This window comes from Cricetulus griseus, chromosome 2 (assembly GCF_003668045.3).
Source record: "Cricetulus griseus strain 17A/GY chromosome 2, alternate assembly CriGri-PICRH-1.0, whole genome shotgun sequence".
Taxonomy (NCBI): domain Eukaryota; kingdom Metazoa; phylum Chordata; class Mammalia; order Rodentia; family Cricetidae; genus Cricetulus; species Cricetulus griseus.
This window is the reverse complement of record NC_048595.1, coordinates 44,780,359-44,805,664: the sequence shown is the minus strand read 5'-3', so window position 1 is coordinate 44,805,664 and position 25,306 is coordinate 44,780,359. Positions and strand designations below refer to the sequence as shown.

At 38.0% G+C, this 25,306-nt stretch overlaps 1 protein-coding gene across 2 annotated transcripts in view; it reads right to left on the bottom strand.

The window, feature by feature from the left end:
- Prkaa2 (protein kinase AMP-activated catalytic subunit alpha 2) overlaps positions 1-25,306 on the bottom strand; it is a 73,738-nt gene that overhangs the window by 25,667 nt on the left and 22,765 nt on the right. Inside the window, exons 2-6 of one of the 2 annotated variants that reach the window (XM_027402338.2) lie at positions 22,912-23,053; positions 11,083-11,176; positions 10,360-10,504; positions 8,655-8,742; positions 6,510-6,734 (exon numbers count right to left, since the gene is read on the bottom strand). In XM_027402338.2, the coding sequence (XP_027258139.1) occupies positions 6,510-6,734; positions 8,655-8,742; positions 10,360-10,504; positions 11,083-11,176; positions 22,912-23,053 (694 nt within the window). The remainder of the gene's footprint in view (positions 1-6,509; positions 6,735-8,654; positions 8,743-10,359; positions 10,505-11,082; positions 11,177-22,911; positions 23,054-25,306) is intronic. The other variant, XM_035439739.1, reaches the window with a different exon arrangement.

Below are 25,306 nucleotides of genomic sequence, written 5' to 3'. Positions count from 1 at the left end.
ATTCTGTTTCTGCAGCTCATCACTTAGCTAGTTGAGGAGATCGTTAATTGTAATACATCACAAGTGTATAGACTTTAATGAATTAGTTAAAACAAATCACTAAGCAAATAGGAATATCAACAACCAACACTATATGACAATTATAAACTCTAGGTACATACACGAGAAATGAAAACATGACTATTAAATATAAAAGTAAATGTTCATAACAAAATTACTTACCAAAGTCACAAGACAGAAATACCCCAATGTCATCAAGGGAAGAATAAACAAAACTATAGTATATCTCCATGACGGAGTGTTTTCAAAGCTAAAAACAATGGAATATTAAAACTATACATGCAGATTGTAAGAAACAGATCAGGGAGTTTGCTGTGAGACCATGCTTTCTAGTAATGAGAAGCTAAACCCATAAAGTCTCAATCTCACCAACATGGCTGCCTAAACATGAGTTGAACAAGGACAACATCAATGGGCATGCCCAAGTTACAGGGAAAAGCCCATAGGTCTCAATCATACAAAAGAACTTTTCCTCTGGTAACAAAGGAAAGTTGAGCACTGAAGAGGTGGTCCACCCCAAGGATGAACACACCAACTGGTGGTACAATGCCAAAGAGCCATCACTGAAAACATACATAAAAGTATCATTATACGGACTGAATAGTTGACACTTAAAACCACATGTGTGTATACATATACATCTGCAATAACAATTAGTGAAACAGAGACCATGATTTGAAGGAGAGCTGGGAGGATTATCTGGGAGGGTTTGAAGGGAGAAAAGGGAAGAGTAATCACAGATTGAGCCATGTGAAATTTAAAAATCTAAAGAAAAGGACTAGAGAAATGGCTCAGCAGTTAAGAATACGGGCTACTCTTTCTGAGGACCAAGGTTCAATTCTCAGCACCCACATGGGAGATCACAACTGTAACTTCAGTTGCAGGAGATCACCCACCATCACACAGTCATACATGCAGGCAAAATACCAATGTACATAAAATGAAAATAAAGAAATCATTTTTAAAAAAAAAGAGAGAGAGAAAGGTAAATAAATAAAAACAATAAATTACTAGTAAATACTACACATGCAAGTATATTGAAAGCATTATGCTAAATCAAAGACACTAGAGATAAAAGATCATGTGCTATATAAAATGTTCAGCAAAGACAGAAAGTAGATTATTGGCTGCAAAACACAGGAGACACAAAGAAACTCAGAACAACTAACAGGTATGGAGTTCTGCAATTAGATCTTGCTAAAAAATGTACAATTCTCATTTTATAACAATAAAACTGAAACTTAGGTTATGTCATGGCTTATATATCTGTTTGCTTCTATCTAAATATAAATTACTTTAAATTAGGCACTATTTCATTCTAAAATATACCATATGTGGAATATGGAATGGAAATCAAAAAAATTAGAATTGTAACATCCACTTATGAAAAAGTCATTATAGTAAAATAGGTTAAATGTATAGCATTATGATTGATGTTTATCAACTGTGAATTTTAATATTTATGCCTATTGAAGTAAACTTTATCAAATTAAGAATTCTCATATTGAAATATTGAGCATAAACTTAAAATAGTTCTCTGGATTTCCTCAGTGTCTGTTGTTATGTCCCACTTTTCATTTCTGATTTCTGTTAATTTGCATGTTTACTCTCTGCCCTTTGGTAAATTTGGATAAAGGTTTGTCTATCTTGTTGATTTTCTCGAAGGACCAACTCTCCACTACATTCTTTGTATTGTGTTCCTAGTTTCTACTTTATTGATTTTAGCCCTCAATTTGATTATTTCCTGGCATCTACTCCTCCCGGGTGAGTTTGCTTCTTTTTGTTCTAGAGCTTTCAGTTGTGCTGTTAATTCTCTAGTGTGATTATTCTCCAGTTTCTTCATGTGAGCACTTAGTGCTATGAACTTTCCTCTTAGCACTGATTTCAAAGTGTCTCATAAATTTGGGTATGTTATGTCTTCTTTCTCATTGAATTCTAGAAAGTCTTTAATTTCTTTTTTTATTTCTTCCTTGACCCAGGAATGGTGTGCAATTGCACACTATTCAATTTCCATGGTTTTGTAGGTTTTATGCAATTTGTGTTGTTTTTGAATTTTAAATTTAAAGCATGGTGGTCTGATAAGACATAGGGGGTTATTCCAATTTTTTTGTACCTGTTGAGGTTTGTTATGTTGTCAAGTATATGGTCAATTTTAGAGAAGGTTTCATGTGGCACTGAGAAAAAGGTATATTCTTTTTTGTTTGGATGGAATGTTCTATAGATGTCTGTTAAACCCAGTTGGGTTATGACTTCAATTAGTTCCTTCGTTTCTTTGTTATGTTTCTGTGGTGGTCCTGTCTAGTGGTAACAGTGGGGTGTTGAAGTCTCCCACTATAAGTGTGTGAGGTTTTATGTGTGATTTGAGTATTAGTAATGTTTCTTTTACTAATGTGAATGCCTTTGTGTTGGGGTCATAGATGTTCAGAATTAAGACTTCATTTTGATGAATTTCTCCTGTGATGAGTAGGAAATGACCTCCTTCATCTCTTTGGATTGATTTTAGTTTAAAGTCTAATTTGTTAGATACTAGGATTGCTACCCCCACACATTTCTTGAATACATTTGATTGGAAAATCTTTTCCCAACCCTTAACTCTGAGGTATTGTCTGTCTTTGAAGTTGAGGTGTGTGTGTTTCTTTTACGCAGCATAAGGATGGATTCTGTCTTCGTATCCATTCTGTTAGCCTATGGCTTTTTATAGGCAAGTTAAGACCATTGATATTGAGGGAAATTAAGGACCATTGATTGTTCATTCTTGTTTATTTTGGATTTGTTGGTGGTGTTGGAATTGTGTGTGGATTTCCATCCGTTTTTTCTTTTGGCTGTTGGTAAAGTGGGATTATCTATTGCCTATGTTTTTCTGGTTGTAGTTAACTTCCTTGGGTTGGAGTTTTCCTTCCAGAACTTTCTACAGGGCTGGATTAGTAGATATGTATTGTTTAAATCTGGTTTTGTCATGGAATACCTTGTTTTCTCCATTTATAGTGATTGAAAGCATTGCTGGGTATAGGAGTCTGGGCTGGCATCCGTGGTCTCTTAGTGTTGGTAGAATATCTATGCAGCACCTTCTGGCTTTCAGAGTTTCCATGGAGAAATCATATAAAGGCAAACCTATCAGAATTATACCTGACTTCTCCAAAATAAAGGGAGCCATTATAGGTTCAAAGAGAAATCTGGCACTAGGGAAATGTCCAGAGACCTACAAGATTGACCCCAACTAACAATCTAAGCAACAGTCAAGAGGCTACCTTAAATGCCCTTCTCCAACAATGAGATTGATAACTATCTTATATGCCATCTTAGAGCCTTTATCCAGTAGCTAATGGAAGCAGAAGGAGACACCCACAGTTTAAACACACTGAGCTGAACTCTGGAATCCAGTTGTAGAGAGGGAGGAGTGATGAGTAAAGGGGTCAAGACCAGGCTGGAGAAACATACAGAAACAGCTGACTTGAACAAGGGGGAAACTCATGGACCCCAGACTGATAGCTGGGAAAGCAGCATAGGACTGATCCAGACCCCCCCTGAATGTGGGTGTCAGTGAGGAGGACTCAGAAATCTATGGGGCCTCTGGTAGTAGATCAGTATTTATCCCTAGCAAAAGAATGGACTTTGGGAGCCCATTCCACATAGAGGGATAATCTCTTAGCCTAGACACATGGGTGAGGGCCTAGGCCCTGAACCAAATGATATGAAAAACTTTGAAGATCCCCCATGGAAGGTCTGCTCTCCTTGGGGAGTAGAAAGGGTATGGGATAGGTAGGGTATTAGTGGGGGGCAGGGGAGGAGGGGAGGGAGAGGGAACTAGGGTTGACATGTAAAGGAAGGTTGTTTCTAATTTAAGTTAAAGAAAATTTTATTTTTAAATAAGTATGTAAATTTCCAATGAATATAAACATGTACTTTTAGTGGTAAAGTCACAAATGTTTAAATTTCAAATAAATTTCACATACTATGTAATTGAAAAATAAAACAAAATAGTGAGAACTATAAATCCAAGTTATCACTTTAATTATAGAAATGTTGCCATTATTTTATCCTTTTGTTGTGAGCCTTAGCCTGTAATGGTTAAACCATCTCACCAGCCCAGAATATCACTATTTTATAGTACTTCCTATGGGTCAATTAACTCATTTTAAAAGATTTATTTACATTTTTCTTCTAAAGTCCATAAATATATGAACAATTAATTTGAAATAACAGAATTAATTCTTTTACTATTCTAAATGTATAAGTGCTTATATAAGCAAGTACAACTATATTAGCATGTTTAATTTTTCTTTTGGGGAAAACCCAGTTAGAAGAACTATTTATTCTAAAGAATTGTGAACAGAGGGGCTTTATTCCCCCTGTTGGTTCATTTCCATAACTAAATCTGGCAGCAATTTTACAGCTGTACATTCTTATGAATGAGGCCTGGAACACTGGAACGGGCCAGGGAAAGAAAACGACACTGTGGTTTGAGCATGGAATACCCCCCACAAATGCTCTAGTAGGACATAGGGCTCCTAGCTAGTGCTGCTGCTTATGAAGGCTATGGAGTCTGTTAGGAGGTAGAGCTTCACTTAACAAAGAGGGTCACAGGGGTGGGGGTGGGGAGCTTGTAGACCAGCACATTTCTATCCACTCTGCTTCCTGACTGCAGACACAGTGTGACCAGCCACCTCAGACTCCTGCAGCCATGCCTTCCCCACCATAATGGACTACATCTCCCCAAGCACTGAAGCAAATTAAATCCTTCCTCCCTTAAGTTCCTCCTTGCCAGGTATTTAGTCACAGCAAGCAGGAAAGTGATGCCTAAATGTGAAAAGAAGCCAGTCCTTGCTTACAAGGGCCCTACAGCAGCCAGCAGAAACCACTTCCTCAGCCACCCTCTGAATGTTCCACAGGATACACATATTAAAACACTTATTCTGGCTTTAGGGAAAAGGGGAAAGCGTCTGAAAGATGTCAAGAGAATGTGCTTCTAAACATCCTTTGGAACCCTCTAAAAACATACATAGCATGTAGAAGGCCTTATATCATTCCTGTAAAAACATACATAACATGTAGAAGGCATTACATAATTCATCTAAAAACATATGTAACATGTAGAAGCATTACATCACGCCTGTGAAAGCATAGGTAACAGGAGGAAGCATTACGTCATTTCTGCTAGTATTCTACTTAGTTCCTCAACAATAAAGGGATTCTCCAGTCTATCCACTAGTGGCTACTGGATCAAAAAAGAAAAACAAACAAAACTTATTTTCTTAAAAATACTAAGTAAGGTAACAATTAAGTGAAGCTTGGAAAGACAAATGCCCCATGTTCTCCCCTACTAACAATCTAGCTTGTTCTAAATGATAGTGTGTTTAGAGGCCAGGAAACTAGAAAGGGCCCATGAGACAGGAGGAAATGTAAGGTTTTAATAGAGAAAGGTAGGAATGGAAACCAAACACATGAAACATAAAAGAAGCAGGGGGAAATACGGGGAGAAGAAGAGTACAGTACAAAATGGAAGGCAAGGGGAATGTGGGAAAAGTGGGGGGGGGGGTGTATGCATCTGAATATGTTTCGTGTTTATTTCCTCAATACTGCATTTATATAGCCATTTGGACTGCATTAGGTACTATACATAAAAAAGATAAGCCAGCTCTAAAATGGTGGTAGGAAAAGAAGGGCAATGCTTTACTTTATCAACCATATATAAAACACAAAGTTCTCCAATTTTTCATATTTGAAATCTCTTCAGATTCCTTCTAAACTTCCATTTCAGTAACAGTAGTAAAGTAGCAGGTGAATAGAAAGAATGGTTCCTAAGACAATCTGTACCCTGGTAGTGACAAGTGAAGAGATACTCTGAGAAAGAACAACACAGTATGAGAACCAAGTAACAAAGCATGTGCTGAACAATCAGAAGCTCCTACACAGAGTGAGGGGACCAGACATGATCTCACAGCTGGTGGCGTGTGAGTAGAACATGAAAGATAACTGGAATGCTACAGGTCAGAAGATGCCGAAAAGAACCAGGATACAGAACAATTCAATGCAGGACACAGGTCCTAAAGTCTAATGTGAAGGATGTAGTAGAGAAGGCCAAGAAATGAGACTCTGCATCCTTCCCATACGGGGCCTCAGATGCTTTGCTGCTTATGCTAATAAGCATAAAAGCAATGTAAAGTATTTGAAGGATAAGTGACATAATCAGGTTTGCATAAGACATTCAAGTATTAAAACTTCTTGTCGTTGATGCAGGGTCTCACAGTGTAGCCCATGCTGGCCTTGAACTTGAGATCCTTTTGTCTCATCCTCCTGGGTAGATGCTGGGATTATACACACATACCACACACTTGGCCTTAAAATTCTCATAAAATAAAGTGTCACAAGGCATAGATGAAGCAAATATTCTAGTATCACTATTACTACAATGAGAAAAATGTACAAAATAGCAAAAAAAATATAATCACCGGATGTCTTTGATAGTTGCCCGCTTCAAGGGGTCCACCTGCAGCATGTGCATCAGTAGAGTGGCAACAGAACGGTTGAGATACTCTGGGATATAAAACACACCCCCTCGGATCTTCTTAAAAAGTGTAGGCACGTGCTCATCATCAAAGGGGAGGGTGCCACAGAGAAGGGCATACAGGATAACACCACAGCTCCAGATATCAACCTCGGGACCCGCATATAGCCTGAGAAAGGAAAGCCTGAGTGTTAGTGTCCTGCTTCTATACATGATAAATGCAAAACCAACTTGGTATATATTGCTATTTAATGTCATCAATGAAATACATAGCAACTCTCAAACATCAATAATTACTCTTCATAGAAAATAACCAGCCTAATTAGTAGCACAAATGCTAGAAGACTGTTATTTTTATTTGTTAAAAATTATTTATAAGTGCTAATTAAAATTTATTATATTTTTCAGGCCAGGCATGATGGCACATGCCTTTAATCCCAGCACTTGGGAGGCAGAGGCAGGCAGATCACTGTGAGTTCAAGGTCAGCCTGGTCTAGAGAGTTCCAATCCATTCTGGGTAAGACTCTGTCTCAAAAACAAACCAACTATCAACAACAACAGAAAATTACATTTTCTCTTTTATTTCTTTAAGGAAACATCAAAATAGATAACCACAAATTAGAAAAAACATACAATTATAAATAGGAACTATTTCAAGAAAGAAAATGCATATATAACAAAACATTTGCTCCTAGTCTACACTTTAAACAAAATTTGCAACATTGAAATACTTAACTGGTTCAATATTGACAATGTTTAACTTGTATAACATTAACTTTTCTTAAAAATTATTTATCTTTAAATTTTATTATGTGCATGAGTGTTTTGACTGCATGTGTCTGTGTAGTACTTGTGTGTCTGATACTTACAGATGCCAGAAGGGGGCATCCGATTCCCTGGGATAGGAGTTCCAGGCAGCTGTGAGCCCTAATGTGAGTCCTCAAATTCCAACATGCATCCTCTGAAGAGCAGCAAGTGCTCTTAAGCCCTAGGCCATCTGTCCAGCCCTGTATAACGGAGTTCCTACTACTCTTTCAAAATCATTTGCTAACTTAGTGTACTAAGACAATTTGGCTCTAGATAACCTATGTCTGCACCACATACCTCTTATTGTTTCTGTCTTGCCTTTCTACTATACTACCATTCCCCAGCAACACATTACCAAAAATCAAACTTTGGTCTGAGGTCACAAATGTCTTCAGTTCCCATGGAAAGAACACAATCTGCTTCAGTAGAGTGGTGCCCCCGTTGTACATCATTGGCTGTATCACCCAAAACTCATCAGCTGAAATTAAGTAAAGGTTTTAAGGAGATCTGGCCCTGAGGTGGAACTCTCATAAAGAAGGTTAGTACCTAATAAAAGACTACCCCTGAGAGATCCCATTCCCTCTGACCACACATGCTTCAAGTTAGAGGACAGTAGACTGTGAGGAATAGGCTCTCCACACACCTGGTCTTTGTGGAGCCCCACAGTTACGGGATGATAGACCACTGTTGTTGATAAGGTGTGGTGTATGCTGCTCTCCAGCCCAAATGAACTAAGAGCCCCATTTCTGCTAACTTTTAAAATCAGACACTAGATACTGTGGAATGACTTGACTTCATCTCTGCAGCCTCCCTATGTATTTTATAATGTACTAATGAGCTAATTATACATGAGGAACTTGAAAGTCACTTGTCTAGTTTAATCATGTGAAACCATAGTCACCCAAATTTCATTCTTCCAATACCAAAATACAAAATGACTGCCTTCAGACTCTGAAATGTGTAAAAATACAATTAATAACTATGTCTGTTAAGTAAAGAAACCAGCTTCAATTTTAACAAATCCTTATTGCTGCTTGACATATTCTACAATAGAATATAGATACTGCATCAGATCTGTCAGTCATTGCCAATGAAGAAAATGCATAAACACATTGCAATGCTTACATGGAGTTTTTAAAAAATTTATTATTCTGACTATAATAAGAAAAAATAAATGAATAATTTGTTTCTATACTATGTTAAAAGTCTTCTTCCAAAGAAAATAAAATTATACATTATTAGAATAGTCACAAAAGCTCACCTATCACTAATAAACTATTACCTTCCTGAGATGACCTCGGGTGCTGCATAATTTGGCGAACCACAGCTTGTTCGTAGAAATTCACCATCTGACATCATATTAGATAATCCTGAAAAAACAAAAGCAATTTATCAGATGCTGGGATACTGAAAATACAGGTAAAACTATGATGAAAGCTCTCAACTCTTTCATGCTTCAGAAATCATATTCTTCATTTTAAAGGGTAATGGTGACAAGATAGCTCAGTGGGCCAAGATGCTTAAGCAAAGTTGATAACCTGCGTTCAATTCCTGAATCACACAAGGAGACAGGAGACAACTGACTCCTGACTCTTGTCATCTACCACACTCGAACACATCCCCGTATGTGCATACACGCGCGCGCACACACACACACACAAATTTTTAAAGTAACAGCACTGTAAGACCAGAAAGAGATTATTTTAGGAAACTTAAATCGTTACACAGAAAGCAAAAGAGCATCTGTAAGTGGAGGGAACCTTACTACATGAAAATTTTGACTCCTCACCAAAAAAAATAAAGTCATTTGAGATTATATTTCTGTTTTCAAAATATAAGCACCAAGTATTATATACTTCTGTATATGAAGAAATTAAAAGGCTGCTAATTAAAACAAACAAAAAACAATGTTTTTAAGGCTTTCTTAAAAGGTTGTAATTGGGCACTACATCTTTAATGCCAGCACTCAGGAGGCAGAGGCAAGTAGATCTCTGTGAGTTTGAGGCCAGCCTGGTCTACAGAGTGAGCTCCAGACCAGTCACGGTGACACAGTGAATCTTCTATATTTTTTAATTGTAATTAGGCAGCAGAACAGCTCCAGTTATTAAGCAGGTTGCTTTCCTGGAGTGAGACTTGTTTATGTCCATCAAGGAAAGCATATCACTGCTGTTCAGTTGGGGCTGAGCACAGGCAGGCAGCAGGACCTCCTGCTTCAACTTCCTGGGAAAGGTTTATAATCTAGAGTGCTGATCAACATAGCAGACATAATCTACTGAATCAAACTCCAACTGAACCACTTACTAGAAGAGTAAATGGAATGAGTGAAGCTAGTTTAAAGGCAGGTACAAAACAAACAAACAACCTGTAAACTGCAACACTGACTTTGCACCTTCCATCTCTCTCTTCCTAGGGTCACATCATAATCTTTTCCTCAAACATCCGCTGTTGAAACCTTTCTGGGTCTGTTTAGTGCATGGAGTATAAAATCGTACATTGTCTTTTACCCAGGACCAAAGTCCTGTTCTCTTATAAGTTATTAGACTTAGAGGCCTTTCCGTCATTGGTTCTGAGAGAGAACAAAGATTTTATAGCTGAGTACAAATTTTCACACACTTGTTTATGTTCATTTATCAAGAAAAGCATCCAATGTATCAACAAAATTTTCAAAGGAGTTTGGGAGTCCTTTCTCACCCCAGTTTATCCCCTCAAAAAGACAAACAAACAAACAAACAAAAACCCAAAAAGCAAACCAGCTATCATTTCCTTAGGAGGAAAGGAATATTGAGTGAATCTGTCTTGACATGGCCTCATAACATATTCTAGAAACCTCAGCAGTTTTTATGTGGATTTAAATAAACAGAATAATCAATCCTTTTCATGTTACAGGATTCGTGTGGGTGGAATGGAAAGTTCTTAGTGCTATAAGAGTAGTTACTGGACCATTTGAAAGGTACTACCCAGCTCTGAGCAACTGTGGAGTAGCATACCAAAGTCAGCTATCTTAGCATTCATCTGAGCATCCAGCAGTACGTTCTCTGGTTTCAGGTCCCGGTGGACAACCATATGCCTGTGACAGTAATCCACAGCAGACAGAATCTGCTGAAAGAGCCGCCGCGCCTCCACCTCTTCAACCTATTATGCAAAAAAAAAAAAAGAAAGAAACTGCATCAAGACTATCTAGAACATCTATTTATTATGTATTTCAGTTTCATAACCAGTCTAAATATAACTTAGCAGGCTAATTTAGGATTGGCTAATTAGAAATTCAAAAGCCAGACAAAGCAAACCAGCCAAAATTTTGTCAGACCTCAAAATATTATTCGATCGGTTTTGCTTTGCTGAATGACAATGTTTAATTCTCAGCAAATATTAAGTATGCACAATGTCTTAAGGAATCATTAAGACCAACTAAAACAGAATTCATATGAAAATGCTAAGAAAAGAAAATAACTGAAGCTTCAACACAATTTTATACAGAACAGACTGTGAAAAGCACAAGAATTTTTTGGCCATTAAGTGGGATACAGTTTCCAAATCTATATCCCAAAAGGCATGATTCTGAAGAAAGAAAATATGCCCTGTGTGTGTAGTTGACATTATTACAGAAACAATTTAAAGCACTGAAAATATCTTTGTGGTTGGCCACTTCCAATGTTTCCCGAGTTCTTAGTTTGGGGGTGGGGGTTGTTACTAGATAGTATGTCACTCACCCGCCCATGTTTACAGATGTAGTCGAATAATTCGCCTCCAGACACATATTCCATTACCATGAAAAAGTCTGTTGGAGTGCTGATCACCTGGTATCTTTTTCATAAATAAAAAAGGGGGTTAATACAAAATGGTGCTTCCACAATAATCAACCTCATCTGCTAGTCTTGCTACGATTTCATATTCCAATATTGTATAATACTGTAGGAGGGCAACAGATTTACAAGGTTAGCAACCTAATCCAAGTGTCATATACATGGAAGAACATTTCAAAACTTCCTGAGACTCAGACTTCCCTTCAGATTCCTGTTTTTCAGATTTCTTCTATCTTTGAAATCCTCACAAACTATACTAAAACACACCGTGTATAAATTAAACACATAAAAAATTGTCTGTAGAAGTATTTCTTTTTTAGGTTTTTCTTTCCCTTGAGATAGATGTTCATCATATAGAATCCAGGCTTTCCTCAAACTCATAATTTCCCACCTTGGCTCCCACATTCTGGAATTACAGGTGTATAACACCATACCTGGCCTGGAAAAATACTTCTAATGGTAACTTTAGTCTTCAAAGACACAAATGGCAGGGTATCCCATTTTATGTAAATCAAATGACAATAACAGAAATAAAGTTGAGACTATTTCACATGAACTGTGGGAAGGTAATTTTATTTACACACTCTGAAAGAAATGGTTTGATGAAGGCTATTTTGATAGGCATCAAAGTGATCAAGCAAATTGAATAGAGTAGGTGGAAGCATCTATTGTTATCAACTCATTTTTCTGATCTGATTTATTGTTACCAAACACATTTGTGATTATCCATTCTGAATAAGACATGAATGAAATGATGAAACTCAGATAATGGTAGCTGCTGATTCTTTGAAATATATCACGTCTTCATAGGATACTGCTGGGCTGAATTATCTCTTGAAGCCTCTAATTCCACAGCATATGCTATCACACATCAAAGGCCAAATTATAGCAACAAAAACTGCAGCTACCATGACTGAGCACTCACTAAGTGCCAGGCATAAACAATCAAATAAGAAATCTTAGTACTTATGGAATACCTCCTTGTATTGCTCTTGTGTGAGACTAAAAGTTGGATTATCTATTGGGAGAACTTGCAGTCTAACTGTAGTTAGACATTGAATAAAGATTATCTTTAAACACATATCTGAACTTTGGGGCCAGAAGGTTTTTGTTTATTTGTTGGTTTTGTTTTTTTAAAAGATTAGCTTTCCGCCGACTCATCACAGACCAGAGTCCTCATCCAGTGGCTGATGGAAGCAGAGACAGACATCCACAGAAATACACTGAGCTGAAATCTGGAACCTAGTTGAAGAGAGGGAGGAATGAAGAATGAAAGGGTCTGTCCCAGGTTGGAGAAACCCACAGAAACAGTTGGCCTGAAAAAGGGAAAGCATATCGACCCCAGACGCTCTTTGGGAGGCCAGTACAGGACTGATCCAGCCCCCTGATCATGGATGTCAATGGGGAGGCCCCTGTACTCCTGGGAGCCTCCGGAGCTGGACTGGCGTTTTGCCCTGGTGTGTGGGGGGGACTTTGAGAGCCCATCCCACTTGAAGGGATGTGCTCTGTCTCTAGACACATGGGGAGGGGCCTAGGCCCAGCACAGGAAGATTTGGTGGACTTTGTGGAGCCCCTGTTAGGGGCCCTACCCTGCCTTGGGAGTGGTGGGTGGATGGGGTGGGGGTAGGTTGGAGATGGGGGAGATGGAATGGGGGTGAGGGGAGGGAGAGGGAGAGGGGAATTACATGTGAAACAAGCCTGTTCCCTAACTTGAATTAATAATAATAATAAAAAGAGAAAAGAAAAGATTAAAAAAAATTTTATGTGCATTGGTGTTTTGCCATGGAACTGGAGTTACAGACAGTTGTGAGCTGCCATGTGAGTGCTGGGAAGAGAGCCCAGGTCATCTGGAAGAGCATTCAGTGCTCTTAACCACTGTGCCATCTCTCCAACCCCTGCCAGAAGTTTTCTATCTCTCTTAAGGTTCCAAATTAATCAGGCCCCATTACCTCTGTTATTTGTCAAATAACAATTCCCAAAATGGCAGCCCCACTACTTTTTATTAATTATGCTTTGCTTTCCCCTGCTGCAGCTTCTTTATACAGGCTATTTCTACTGACAGGGTAACTCTTTTTGAGGTACATCCTTTAGCACCTCCCTTTTAGTCATCCTTTAGAATTTAGCTTACAGGCCACCTTCCGAGTGTAAACGAGGCAATTTGCTTGCACAGACATATTTACATTGGCTTTACAACACATACCTCTCAGTTTGTAATTACATGTTTCATAATGATGGTAATTTGATCAATGAGTTTGCATCTGGAAAATTATTTACAACAAACTATGTAAATTAATGCATACATTACTTTAAAAATATAAATAGCTTGGATCAATATCAGAACAATCTGAAGTTTTTAAAAAATGGCAAAATATCAACCAGTAAAACAAAGGGAAACAATTTTTTGGAAAATTAGAGTCCTAGGAAATCAGCTTCATATTAGGGAGTTGGTAAGAAAGGGAAATTCCTGGATTATTAAAAGGTAACTTATGATAATTATATGAAAATACTTCAAGAAACATAATGAAATGAAAAATAATGTGCTTTAGGAAATTTTTCAGGGACATTTTTAATTAAGAAAAAAAGCAATTATCCAGACAATCACTAAGCAATGTCAAGCTGGTAAGAGTATATGCATTTTTATGCAATAAACTTACAAAGTAACATATATGACTCAAGGAAAAAAGTAATCTTTCTGAAGTGACTAAAAAAATTAATGCATATCCCTGTTCAGTAGTCATAACTATTAAGATCTTAAAATACTATCTATATTGTCAAGTATATAGAGTAAGATTTTCTTTAATTTTAACACAGTTGTATAAAAATATAGTAATTACCCTGGACTGCTGACACTCATTTCCTCTATGGATGGTCTTTCTTTAGTTGATTGCTATTTTAATAATATCCCAATATCACCCAGACAGTAAGGCAGGCCTTGCCAATCCCTCTCATGTAACCACACAGAAAGCTGTCTTCCCCTGCCTCCCCCAACTCTCCCCCAAGAAAGCCACTGTCCTGAAGCTCTGTGCAGCCTTCTCTTGCTTTCATCTTAGTTTTATTTTGATATAACAAAATATAAACATACAAGTTTATATGCTTCTTTTAAGCTTCTATTTAATATCCGTAGACCTGTCTTAATGGTTTTAGATTTAAAATGGCATATATCATGTAATACTGGAGAACTTCTTTGAGAAGCAGTTGATATTGCTGTGTGCTACAGCTATATGATTTGACTACTGTATTTATTGACTTACCCTTCTACTACCAGAGCCTATGTACTCAACTCTCTACCACAGAAGTGCACTGAGCTTGTTTCTACAATTATGCTACTACGTGCTAGCTGAACATTTTTGCACATGGTGAGATCTTTCTCTTGATAAATACTGATGAGTTGAATTGCCAAGTTACAGTCCATGTGAATGCTCAATTTCAGGTACCAGATGTTTTCTAGAGATAGTTTGTGATGCTAATATAACTAGAAAGCTTGTGGAATTATACAATATCTAGTACTTGCAAAATATCATACATATCTTCTCCCAAAAATGCTTGTGTCGTTGGGAAAATTTTATTGGGATGACAGTGTTCTTCTTTTTTCATGCATGGAAAATCAATGATCTCCATAACAGTTTAGAAAATAGGATAAATATGCCCTGATTACTAACTTTATAGAGCATATCTTTTGACCACCAAATCAAAATGAATTTTCTTTCATTTTTCTCTATAAACAGATTAAATATTTTCTAGTGGATACTTTCTTAAAATATACACATACACATGTGTATATGCATACATATGAACAGAATGCAAAATCACCATCACATACACACTTAGAAAACGATGAGTATCATCAAATATCTAATCATAGGGTTTCCTAATTACAATCTTTCTTTTTTCTTTTTTTAAGAATTTGACCCAAATACCACCTATACATTTCAATTGGTTGAGCTGTCTGTTTTAACTTATAGATTGTTCATAGTTGGTTTGCTTTTCTCAGAGGGAATCAGTTGGTTTGTCCTCAAGATGATACCTTCAATTTTGTCCACTCTTCCTAACTCTTAAGAGTTGGAGAATTGATAAGATTTCTATCTCATCTGTTTATCTTAAAGACTACGTGATACTGTGAACCTCTTGCCAAAAAATAAAAAATAAAAAGTCTCTTTCTGACATACAAGTACCCATTGCTATTTAGAGCGTAGATTCATCAATTCATTAACTGAATATTAAATTATATCTTTCTTATGTATATGGACATTTTTTCTGCAATCCAGAAAAGAGCATCAGATTCTACAGCACTCGAGTTATAGACAGTTGTGAGCCAACATGTGGGTGCTGAGGATGGAACCCAGGACCTCTGGAAGAGCAGACAGTAATCTTAATCACTGAGCCATCTCTCCAGCCCATTTAATTAAATCTTAAGTGCTGAATATTTGAACAATCTAGCAATAAACTGTGGTGCAAAGGAAATTTTCAGTTTAATCTTCCTCAGAATCGTAAGTTCAAGGTTACTACCTGTCAAGTTCAAGGCCATCTTGGGCTACATAATAAGACCCTGCCTCAAAACAAGCAAGCAAAGGAACCAAACAAAACCCACAGTCTCTGTAGCATACACTACTATAACACAGTACCACACAAGGATCTCCTTGCTAACTCTCTAAACCATCTTTTTCCTCATTGCTATTCTTTTCACTTGGGCACAGATGCCACCTATTTATGGTATCTGTCTAGCAGATAGCCTCTAGGTTCCCAGACTTCCTCATTTCTAATTATCTTTCCTCCCTCCACACACAGCCAACATCTCCACGGTCATAGATTTTCTAAAATAACTCCTCCAATTATGTAATGAATTCTATCCTCATACCTGCTAAGCAACTTAGCTCCTACAATTAGCCCTCCCCTTTCTCCTGCATCCATAGTTGTTCTTGATCTAATCATTCTTTATTGTGATCCACAAACATCTATAACATTATCCATCTTTAAAAACACCCCCTTTAGACTGTATATTTTTGTCTAGTTACCACCGTTCTCTCTTCCTCCTGTCCAAAGCTTTTGTTTCTCTTCATCACATATTCTTTCTTCATATTATATTTTTCCTGTAACATTCTAATAAAAGTTTTAATAACCAGTAACCTCTACTTTGCCAAATCTCTTAAGTCACTTCTCAGTTTTCACCTTACTGAATATTAGCAGTAAAAACAGTTGATAATCTGTTGAGATCAGCTATATCTTCAGCCTAAATTACTCCATATTGTATAAAAAAGTTTGGGAGCTGGAGAGATGGTTCAGCAGATAAGGGCATACACTGCTCAGTGGCTCTGAGCTCAGTTCCCAGAACCACACATGGTAGGTCAACTGCATGTACCTCCAGCTGCAGGAGATCCAACCGTTTTCTGAATTTCAAGGGCACCTACAATCACATACCTACACACACACACACACACACACACACACACACACACACACACACACACACACAATTAAAAACAAAACAACTCCTAAAAGAAAGGGGATGGGGGAACTTAGGCAACACACCAGATTAAGTGTATGGCTCCCTCACCTGGATTCCGTAAAGTGGTAAGTGCCTAGCACAGCTATGCCGTAAGTCCAAAAGCCCATCATCTGAGACCAACACACACCAAGGATGAATGTCCCTGCCACTTCAATTCAACTGATCTGCTGCTGTGGATGAGGCCTACTTGATTTTTCTTATTCACTGATCCATCTGATGGCCCATTTGAACCTAGATTTGCTATTCTTCCTCAGTCTAGTATAGTTGATTAAATCTTAGATTTCAACCCTGACTCTATGGCCTCAGCAACAACTCCATCTGGGAGCTGGTTTGAGTTCCTTTGTCTTATTAATATAGACTCCATTTGCATTTCTATTAGCACAATTCTGAAACTCTGGAACTCTATAGTAGCCTCTTTAACTTGTATTCATTCTGTAAATACACACACACACACACACACACACACACAGAGAGAGAGAGAGAGAGAGAGAGAGAGAGAGAGAGAGAGAGAGATTAAGATTCACTGTGTACTAATATGGTGTGAGAGTTAACATGGATGATTAAGATTAGAACAAACAGGTGGTGTTGGTGCACATCTTTAATCCCAGCACTTGAAGACAGAGGCAGGAGGATTCTCTGTGAGTTCGAGGCCAGCCAGGTCTACAGAGCAAGTTCTAGGATAGCCAGAGATACACAGAGAAATCCTATCTAGAAAAAAAGAAAAGAAAAACAAAACAAAAAAAATCAAAAACAAACCAAAAGACATATATTAGCTTCAGCCAAATTACCAAAATAGATAGGGTTATCTGGCAAACTGCTGCCATTGAAAGGGCTGTACCTTGTGAATTTATTATTATTCAATAATTTTGACAAATAAAAAGACACAAAAATGCCCATCTAGGTTTCTGGCGTAGCAACGTATAGCCATGATGTCATTTGTAAAATATTTCACTTGTTTTGCATTAAGACACAGTGCCCTGGAGCTCAGTCCTTGGACTTGCTCTTCCGTACACAGGCTCTTGATGGTTCTCAGTTTTCTTATCCAATCTTAGGGTATGCTATCTGTGGTGGTCTGAATAAAAACGGCCCCCATAGGCCCTTTGGGAGTGGCAGTATTGGGAAGTGTGGCCTTGTTGGAGTAGGCATGGCCTTGCTGGAAGAAGGTGTCACTGGGGGCAGGCTTTGAGTTCTCAGATGCTCAAGCCAGGCCAGTGTCTCATTTCTCTTTCTGCTGCCTGTGGATTCAGATGTAGAACACTCAGCTACCTCTCTAGTACTGTGTCTGCCTGTATGCCACCATGCTTCCTGCAATGACGATAATGGACTAACCCTATGAACTGTAAGCCAGCCCCAGTGAAATGTTTTCCTTCATGAGTTGCCATGGCCATGGTGTCTCTTCACAGCAATAGAAACCCTAAGAGACTATCTATATATAACTTTGCCCTGAATTCCAGACTCAGCTATTCAAGAACATCCTCACTAGGATGCCTCCTGTCAGCTTCAGAAAACCAAAGTCAAATGTTTGATACTAACTCCTAACACACCATCACAAACCTGCTCTTCATGGAACCTTTCCCTTTAGTCACTAGCAACAATAGTCTTCTATTTACCCATCCCAGGTACTTGGAGTTATTCTTCTTTCATAAATCTATGTTTTCTCTCAGTAAATGTTAACTCCACCCTGAAAGCATATACAGAGCAGGCATAAAACATCTATCGCATGGTGTGGTACTCTATACCACCATCACCTTTCACCCAGACTACTGCAATTGACTCCTGACTTTTTTCCTTACTTCAGGATTTGCCCAAATATGGTCTGCATGTTAAGTTGGATGACGTCTCACTTTGGTCAACATATTTCAGTGACTTTTCATCTTACTCAAGAGTGGAAGTTAAAGTCCTTAGCATGCTAGTCTGACTCCCCTTTATGTCTCTGATTGTATCACTCTAAACCCCTAGGGATCAGTGGGTTTCAACCTCCCTAATGCTGTGAACCCTTTAATACAGTTCCTCATGTTGTGGTGACCACAACCATAAAATTATTGTGGTTGCTAGCTCATAACTATAACTATATTTTGCTACTGTTATCTGATATGTGACCCCCAAAGGGGACATGACTCACAGGTTCAGAACTACTGCCCTAGATCATTCTGCTCCCTTAATTACTGGAGTGCAGGGTTTTCCACTTCAAGTCCTTTGTATTGTTAGCTGTTCTGTGTATAATATTCCTCTTCCAGGTTCCTTACATCTTTACTGCAAATGACACATTGACTATTATGGGTTTATTGCCTACTTCCCATTGCCCCTTCACACACACACATGTACACATTCTCTCTCCCTCTCCCTCTATTCCCTCCCCCTTCCCCTCCCCCTCCCCCTCCCTCTCTCCTCTCTCTCTCTCTCTCTCTCTCTCTCTCTCTCTCTCTCTCTCTAACTCTAACATTATTAGAGGCTATGTCAATAAGTCTCAGTAGGAAGAAAACATGAGTGTTTTTCATTTTTAAAAAATTCAGATTTACAATTAAAGAAGCAATGTGAATAACTTAAGCTCATAGCTGAAAAATCAAGAGCTTTAAGCACTGGGTTCATCTTTACTAATTACTTGCTAATCAACTATGAGGCGGTTCTGTACCTACTTTAGAACAATGTAACAATAACTAGTTTTAAATCAGAATGAGACAAGGAATGTTAAATTATAGAAACAAGGACAAGATAAGCCTGATAAATTATGTTAGAAATAAGATTTTAAATTCCATAACAACCACTGATTTTTACTGACTGTAAAAATGATGATAGTTTTAATCATCATTCTGCCACAACCTAGAGTCATCTGAGAAGGATCGCCCACCTGAGATATGATCTAGATCAGATGAGACTATATATTGGATGTCTGTTGGGGACTGTGTGTTGTTAATTGTTGTAGGGAGACTCAGCCTGCTGTGGTGGCACCACTTTATGGGGTGGGCCCTGAACTGCTTAAGAGCGAAAAGGGCTAGCTGAGTATAAGCATGCAGCAGGTGACCAGCAGGGGGCATTCCATTTCTCTCTGCTCTTGGCTGTGGACATGTGACTAGCTACTGTGTTCTGATTTGACGTCCCCCTAACAGCAGACTGTAACATGTAATTATACAAACCCTTTGCTCCCCTAAACTGCTTTTTGTCAGGCTATTTTACCACAGCAACAGAAATTGAATTAGAATAGTGGCAAATGCAATCTATGTTGTAAGAGCAGAACAAATCTAGGTCACATACCCCAAATAGGAGCTTTCAGGGTTAGCATTCTGAAAGTGAAGCCGAAGCATAAAGTCTGGCCATTTCTCATACATAATAGTTACCAAGCAACAAAAACCAGCTTACATGCCACCGACATCATTACAAACATTTAGTCAAGTCAGATATGAGAAGGACCAGTGTCACAGGCCTAGAACCTCTGCATTAGGGAAGCAAACACAGGATTGTGAATTTGCTTAGGTTACACAGGATTGTGAATTTGATTGTAAGGTCAGCTGAATTACACAGAAGTCCTAGGCCAGCCCAAGTTACACAGCAAGACTGTCTTTTAAAAGGGGAAAAAAAAAGGGATATGAACTGCTTCAGTTAACTGAGAACTACTTGGAGTCAGCTCAAGGAGAATCAGCTCACAGGAGGCCAATGCTTATCACAAATTAGGCATTCCACCAATGCCAACAGTTACTTCTTACATAACCCTTGAAGCATCCCATTCAAAAGTTAGAAAACGAATGGGAGGAGAGGTGCATTGTCCTTGATAGGTTATATTTTACACTAATCTTCCAAAACTTTAAGATGCACATTCTAGGGTCATCCAGCACCTGGCACTGGACAGTCTTAAAATCAAATACTGCCACTGACTCTGTTTATGATGGAATGAACCTAAAGGAAGTATCCCACAGCTTTGAAGCTTACTATAAAACTGAAAGTCTCATGGCAATTATGTCACGCAGTGGCACACCAAACCAAGTATTAGCCAGATGGGAACAGTAAGTGGCATATTCTTGATATTGGCAAGATGGTGTGAGCTCCATCACCAAATATTTTAATTTGCAATAGTTCATTGACAAAAAGTACAATAATTAAAAACTAAATATTTCAAAGCCTATAATAATTGAACCAACCACTAGTTTTAGGAATCCACAAGCTGGTCATGGTAGCACCTGTCTTTAATTTCTAACACTTGGAGTCAGAAACAGGCAGCTATCTGTGAGTTTGAGGCTAGCCTGCTCTACATATAGTGAGTTCCAGGACAGCCAGGGCTTTCCTTGTTGGAGGGAGAATAAATCACAAATAACTCTTTGTTCTGTTTGCTTCTCTGTTGCTATGATAAAACACTGACCAAAAGTGACTTGGGGAGGAAAGGGTTTATTTCATCTTACAGATTATATTCCATCATGAAGAGAAGTAACTAAAGGAATTTAAGGTAGGAACCTGGAGGCAGGAACTCAAGTAAAGACTGTGAAAGAACACTGATTATTGGATCACTTTCTGTGGCTTGTTCATCTTGTTTTATACAACCCAGGACTATCCTCTCAGGGCTGGCATTGCTCACAGTGGGCTAGACCCTCTAATACCAGTCATTAATCAAGAAAATGCCCCACAGACATACCTATAGATCAAACTGACAGGGAAATCCCTTAACTGGGATTCTCTCTTCCCAGGTAACTCTAGTTTGTCAAGCTGATGAAAATTAACCAGCACAGTGTTGCACTGGTTTCTATTGCCTCCATACTTCAAACTTAAGCTGAAAACAACGCACATACATTATCTTATAGTTCTGTGGATTAGAAAGCTGACATGAATTAAGATGCCTTCTGGAGAGTCTAGGAGCAAAGTCCGCTTCTTTGAATTTTTGGCTTTTGGAGGCAGTCCTGTGTTGTCTCAGAGCCCCTTCCTCCATCTTTTAAGGCTCCATTAGCAAGCAGAGTCCTTCTCACATCTGCTCATGAAATCCTTGCTCAGGTCTTTTTATGACTCATCCTTGTGTGCTACTTGGGAGGACCACTTTACGTGGACTCTTTTTTGTTTGTTTTGTTTTGTTTTGTTTTTGGAGACAGGGTTTCTCTGTGTAGCATTGGAGCCTATCCTGGCGCTCGCTCTGGAGACCAGGCTGGCCTCAAACTCACAGAGATCCACCTGCCTCTGCCTCCAGAGTGCTGGGATTAAAGGCGTGTGCCACCAACACCAGCATGTGGATTCTTTATACTACTCTTAAATAAGCTTTCTTATGTGGCAAACTTATCTGAATCAAGATATAGATTGGCTCTCTATTTCCACTACTAAATTCACTACATAATTTGGCTTTACAAAGCATCATATTGGGTTTATACCTAGTTACTGTTTTACATATCTGAGTAACAATATATAAATCTAACTGGGTAAAACCATGGAGCCACAATTTTACTTTTCTAGTTATCTATCTGTTAGATATGCTGTCTTCTTATCTATGAAGTAAGCCTACCTACAGACTTGTCATAATGACAATATGGAATTATAAATGTAGAATGCTCAGCATTATTCCTGGCTACCGTTACTCCTTGAGTAAGTCAAATGAACATTTATTTTATAAAAACTGCATCCAAGCTTTAAGGTACAATAAAGATAATTTTCTGTGTCTAGAATGCTTATGTTATTCTCAACAAAAGTAGAACTTTAAATATTATAGAATATTACTGCACACTTAATGTCTAGATTATGTATATATCTTATTAATTTGTCTTTCTATTTTACTAACTAGCTTGTAGCTCTATATTTACTTATTTATTTATTTATTTATTTATTTATTTATTTGTCAGTTTTACTATGTAGCCCAGGTTGACCTCAAATTCATGATCCTCCTGCCCTGGTCTCCAAGTGACATTGCTGTAATATGCTAGCACACCTGTCCTGCTGTTACTTTTAAATTAAAAATGGAAGAAATAAATAAAACAAAAGAACCAACTTAGAAGTATCGAATGCCCAAGTGATCTGCAGAATGAATACTCAAGAACCAACTTCCAAGGCTATGCTTACCACTTGAATACTACCAATGGTGAAGCAATGGCTTTGAATTCTAAACCAAGTATGTGCACTGAAGAACTGACAGAGGTGAAATGAATTAAAATTAAAACTGAATATGAACATGAAAACTGATATTTTCTAAAATTAACTCACAATGTTTATAAAATTTTGTTTTAACTATTTCAGGACTTGTTTGTATTTTCAAACACAAAAATACTTACAGTTTGATAATATGAGGATGACGAAAGAGTTTAAGATTTTGAATTTCTCGTTTTATTTTTCCAACAACATCTAAACTGCGAATCTTCTGTCTATTTAAGATCTTAACTGCCACTTTATGGCCTGTCAGTTGGTGTTCTCCAACTAAAGAAAAGAGAAAGAGAAATATTGGCTGTCATAAGAACAGAATCATCGTGCATCTTCCAAATGTGCCCTAAGTTTATTCACTCATGGATCTACTTCAGCATCCTGGGATCCAAAGGCCTGAAGCGCTCTTCTTTTCCCTCTGCCTCTTCCACTTAAAAAAGAATTCATCACAGAAGCTATGCGCTTGTCATCTCAGCATCCTCAGTAAAGCAATGTTATTTCAGTCTTTAGGGAAAGGATTGCTAAATTCTATATATTTCTTCATAAAAACACTATAGAACATCTTTTAGACAGAATAGAATTCATTATATTTTTCCTTATTTCTCATCTTCTATTTAACATCACTATATTTATTACAGAAGAATAAATAATTTCTGTAACAAATGTAAAACAATTTAATTGCTGTTCAAAATTCAAGCTACAACAATCTCTGCTACTTCACATACCACTCATTACTCCCTTTTGTTCAGGGACTATGCTAATCTTCTCCAGTTTTAAAAGTTCTGCTAAGGCAGCATTCTTACTCCCTTTGGTTAGCACCACTCTCTCCTATTAACTCCTAAGTTGTCTCTTGTCTGTTCTCTACTGGCTCTTTAAAGATTAAAATCTGCAGGTTTTGAATCTAACATCTCATGCATTTCTCATCCACACTTACAACAACTCTATGAAGTATTACTATTCTCCAGAGATAAATACAACCTAACTCACAGAAAAGCTAAATAGTTTGTCTAACTAAGGTCACATGCTTAAGTTGGAAGCACGACATGTGACCAACAGTTGTCTTACTTCAGAACCAAAATGTTTAACCACACAATTCAGCAATGCCATTCATGTGTTTGTGACAGAGTGATGCAAACAAACAAACAAAAAAGGGACTAATTTAGGAACTGCATTTCTTGTTGAGGGATATATTGTCATAACTTCATAATCATTTTAATCACTTTTGTAAAAGTTTGAAAGTGACTTTCCTCACATATAAAGCAAACTAATTAGTAGAAATCATGTTCAAGCAACATCAGTTTACTAGCATTCTACAATGCTTCAGGACTTAAGGAAAACTCTGTTTTCAGGAACTATGCAATGGAATTACCTAAATAGTTTCTTGATGCCTGAGTAGTGTATCACATACCCTGCAAAGTTGATAACACTAACTCACATGGCCCAACAAGATGACTTTGTCTTAAAATCCACTTTGGCCTCAGTGAAAGTAAAGACTGCCACCAGGAGTTGGCGGCACATGTCTTTAATCCCAACACTCGGGAGGCAGAGGCAGGCGGATCTCTGTGAGTTCGAGGCCAGCCTGGTCTCCAGAGCAAGTGCCAGGATAGGCTCCAAAGCTATACAGAGAAACCCTGTCTCGAAAAACCAAAACAAAAGAAGAAGAAGAAGAAGAAGAAGAAGAAGAAGAAGAAGAAGAAGAAGAAGAAGAAGAGGAAGAGGAAGAGGAAGAGGAAGAGGAAGAGGAAGAGGAAGTGGAAGAGGAAGCTGAAGAGGAAGAGGAAGAGGAAAAAGAAAAAGAAAAAGAAAAAGAAAAAGAAAAAGAAAAAGAAAAAGAAAAAGAAAAAGAAAAAGAAAAAGACTGCCATCCCTTATCACTACAATAGGGCAAGATTCCGTTTCTCCTTCCCTACAGAGTAACTAAAAGTACTGTCTAGGGGGAAAACAGGGAACTTTCCAAGTCAAAGAAGCCATGGACTCTGTAATAGCTGATAGAATAAATATTTGAGAGGTTAGTGAAGTATAGTCTGGGTATGCCTGTGAAGGCAGTCCAACGATAATTAAAACCCAAAGACACTGACCTAATTAATGGATAAATGCCTTGATAGATTCATACTATCACAATACAGGTGAAAGATGGGGGTACAAGGTGGGTCTCTGGAAAGAGGTAGTCTTCTAAGTGGCTCTAGTCTGTTTTTCCTTTCTGGCTGCTAAAATATGAACTTCTCTGCTCCAACCTGCCCTTCGAGTCATGATGGGCTGGCACCTCTGAAACTGGGAGCCAAAGTAAACAATTCCTCCCTACACATTGTTCCCAGATATTTTGAACATGTGATGTAAAGGTATCTAACATGAAGTCTATCAGCCAAGCAAGTGGGTCATTTGTTTTACTATCACAGGGTTCGTCTGCAAACAAAAACATGAGTGAATTGACTCAGAGAATATGATTGCTTTGCCTATATCTGAGGAAAAACTGACTTATTTATCTTTATATATGAAGAAAATTTCCCACATGAAACACTGAAAAAAGAA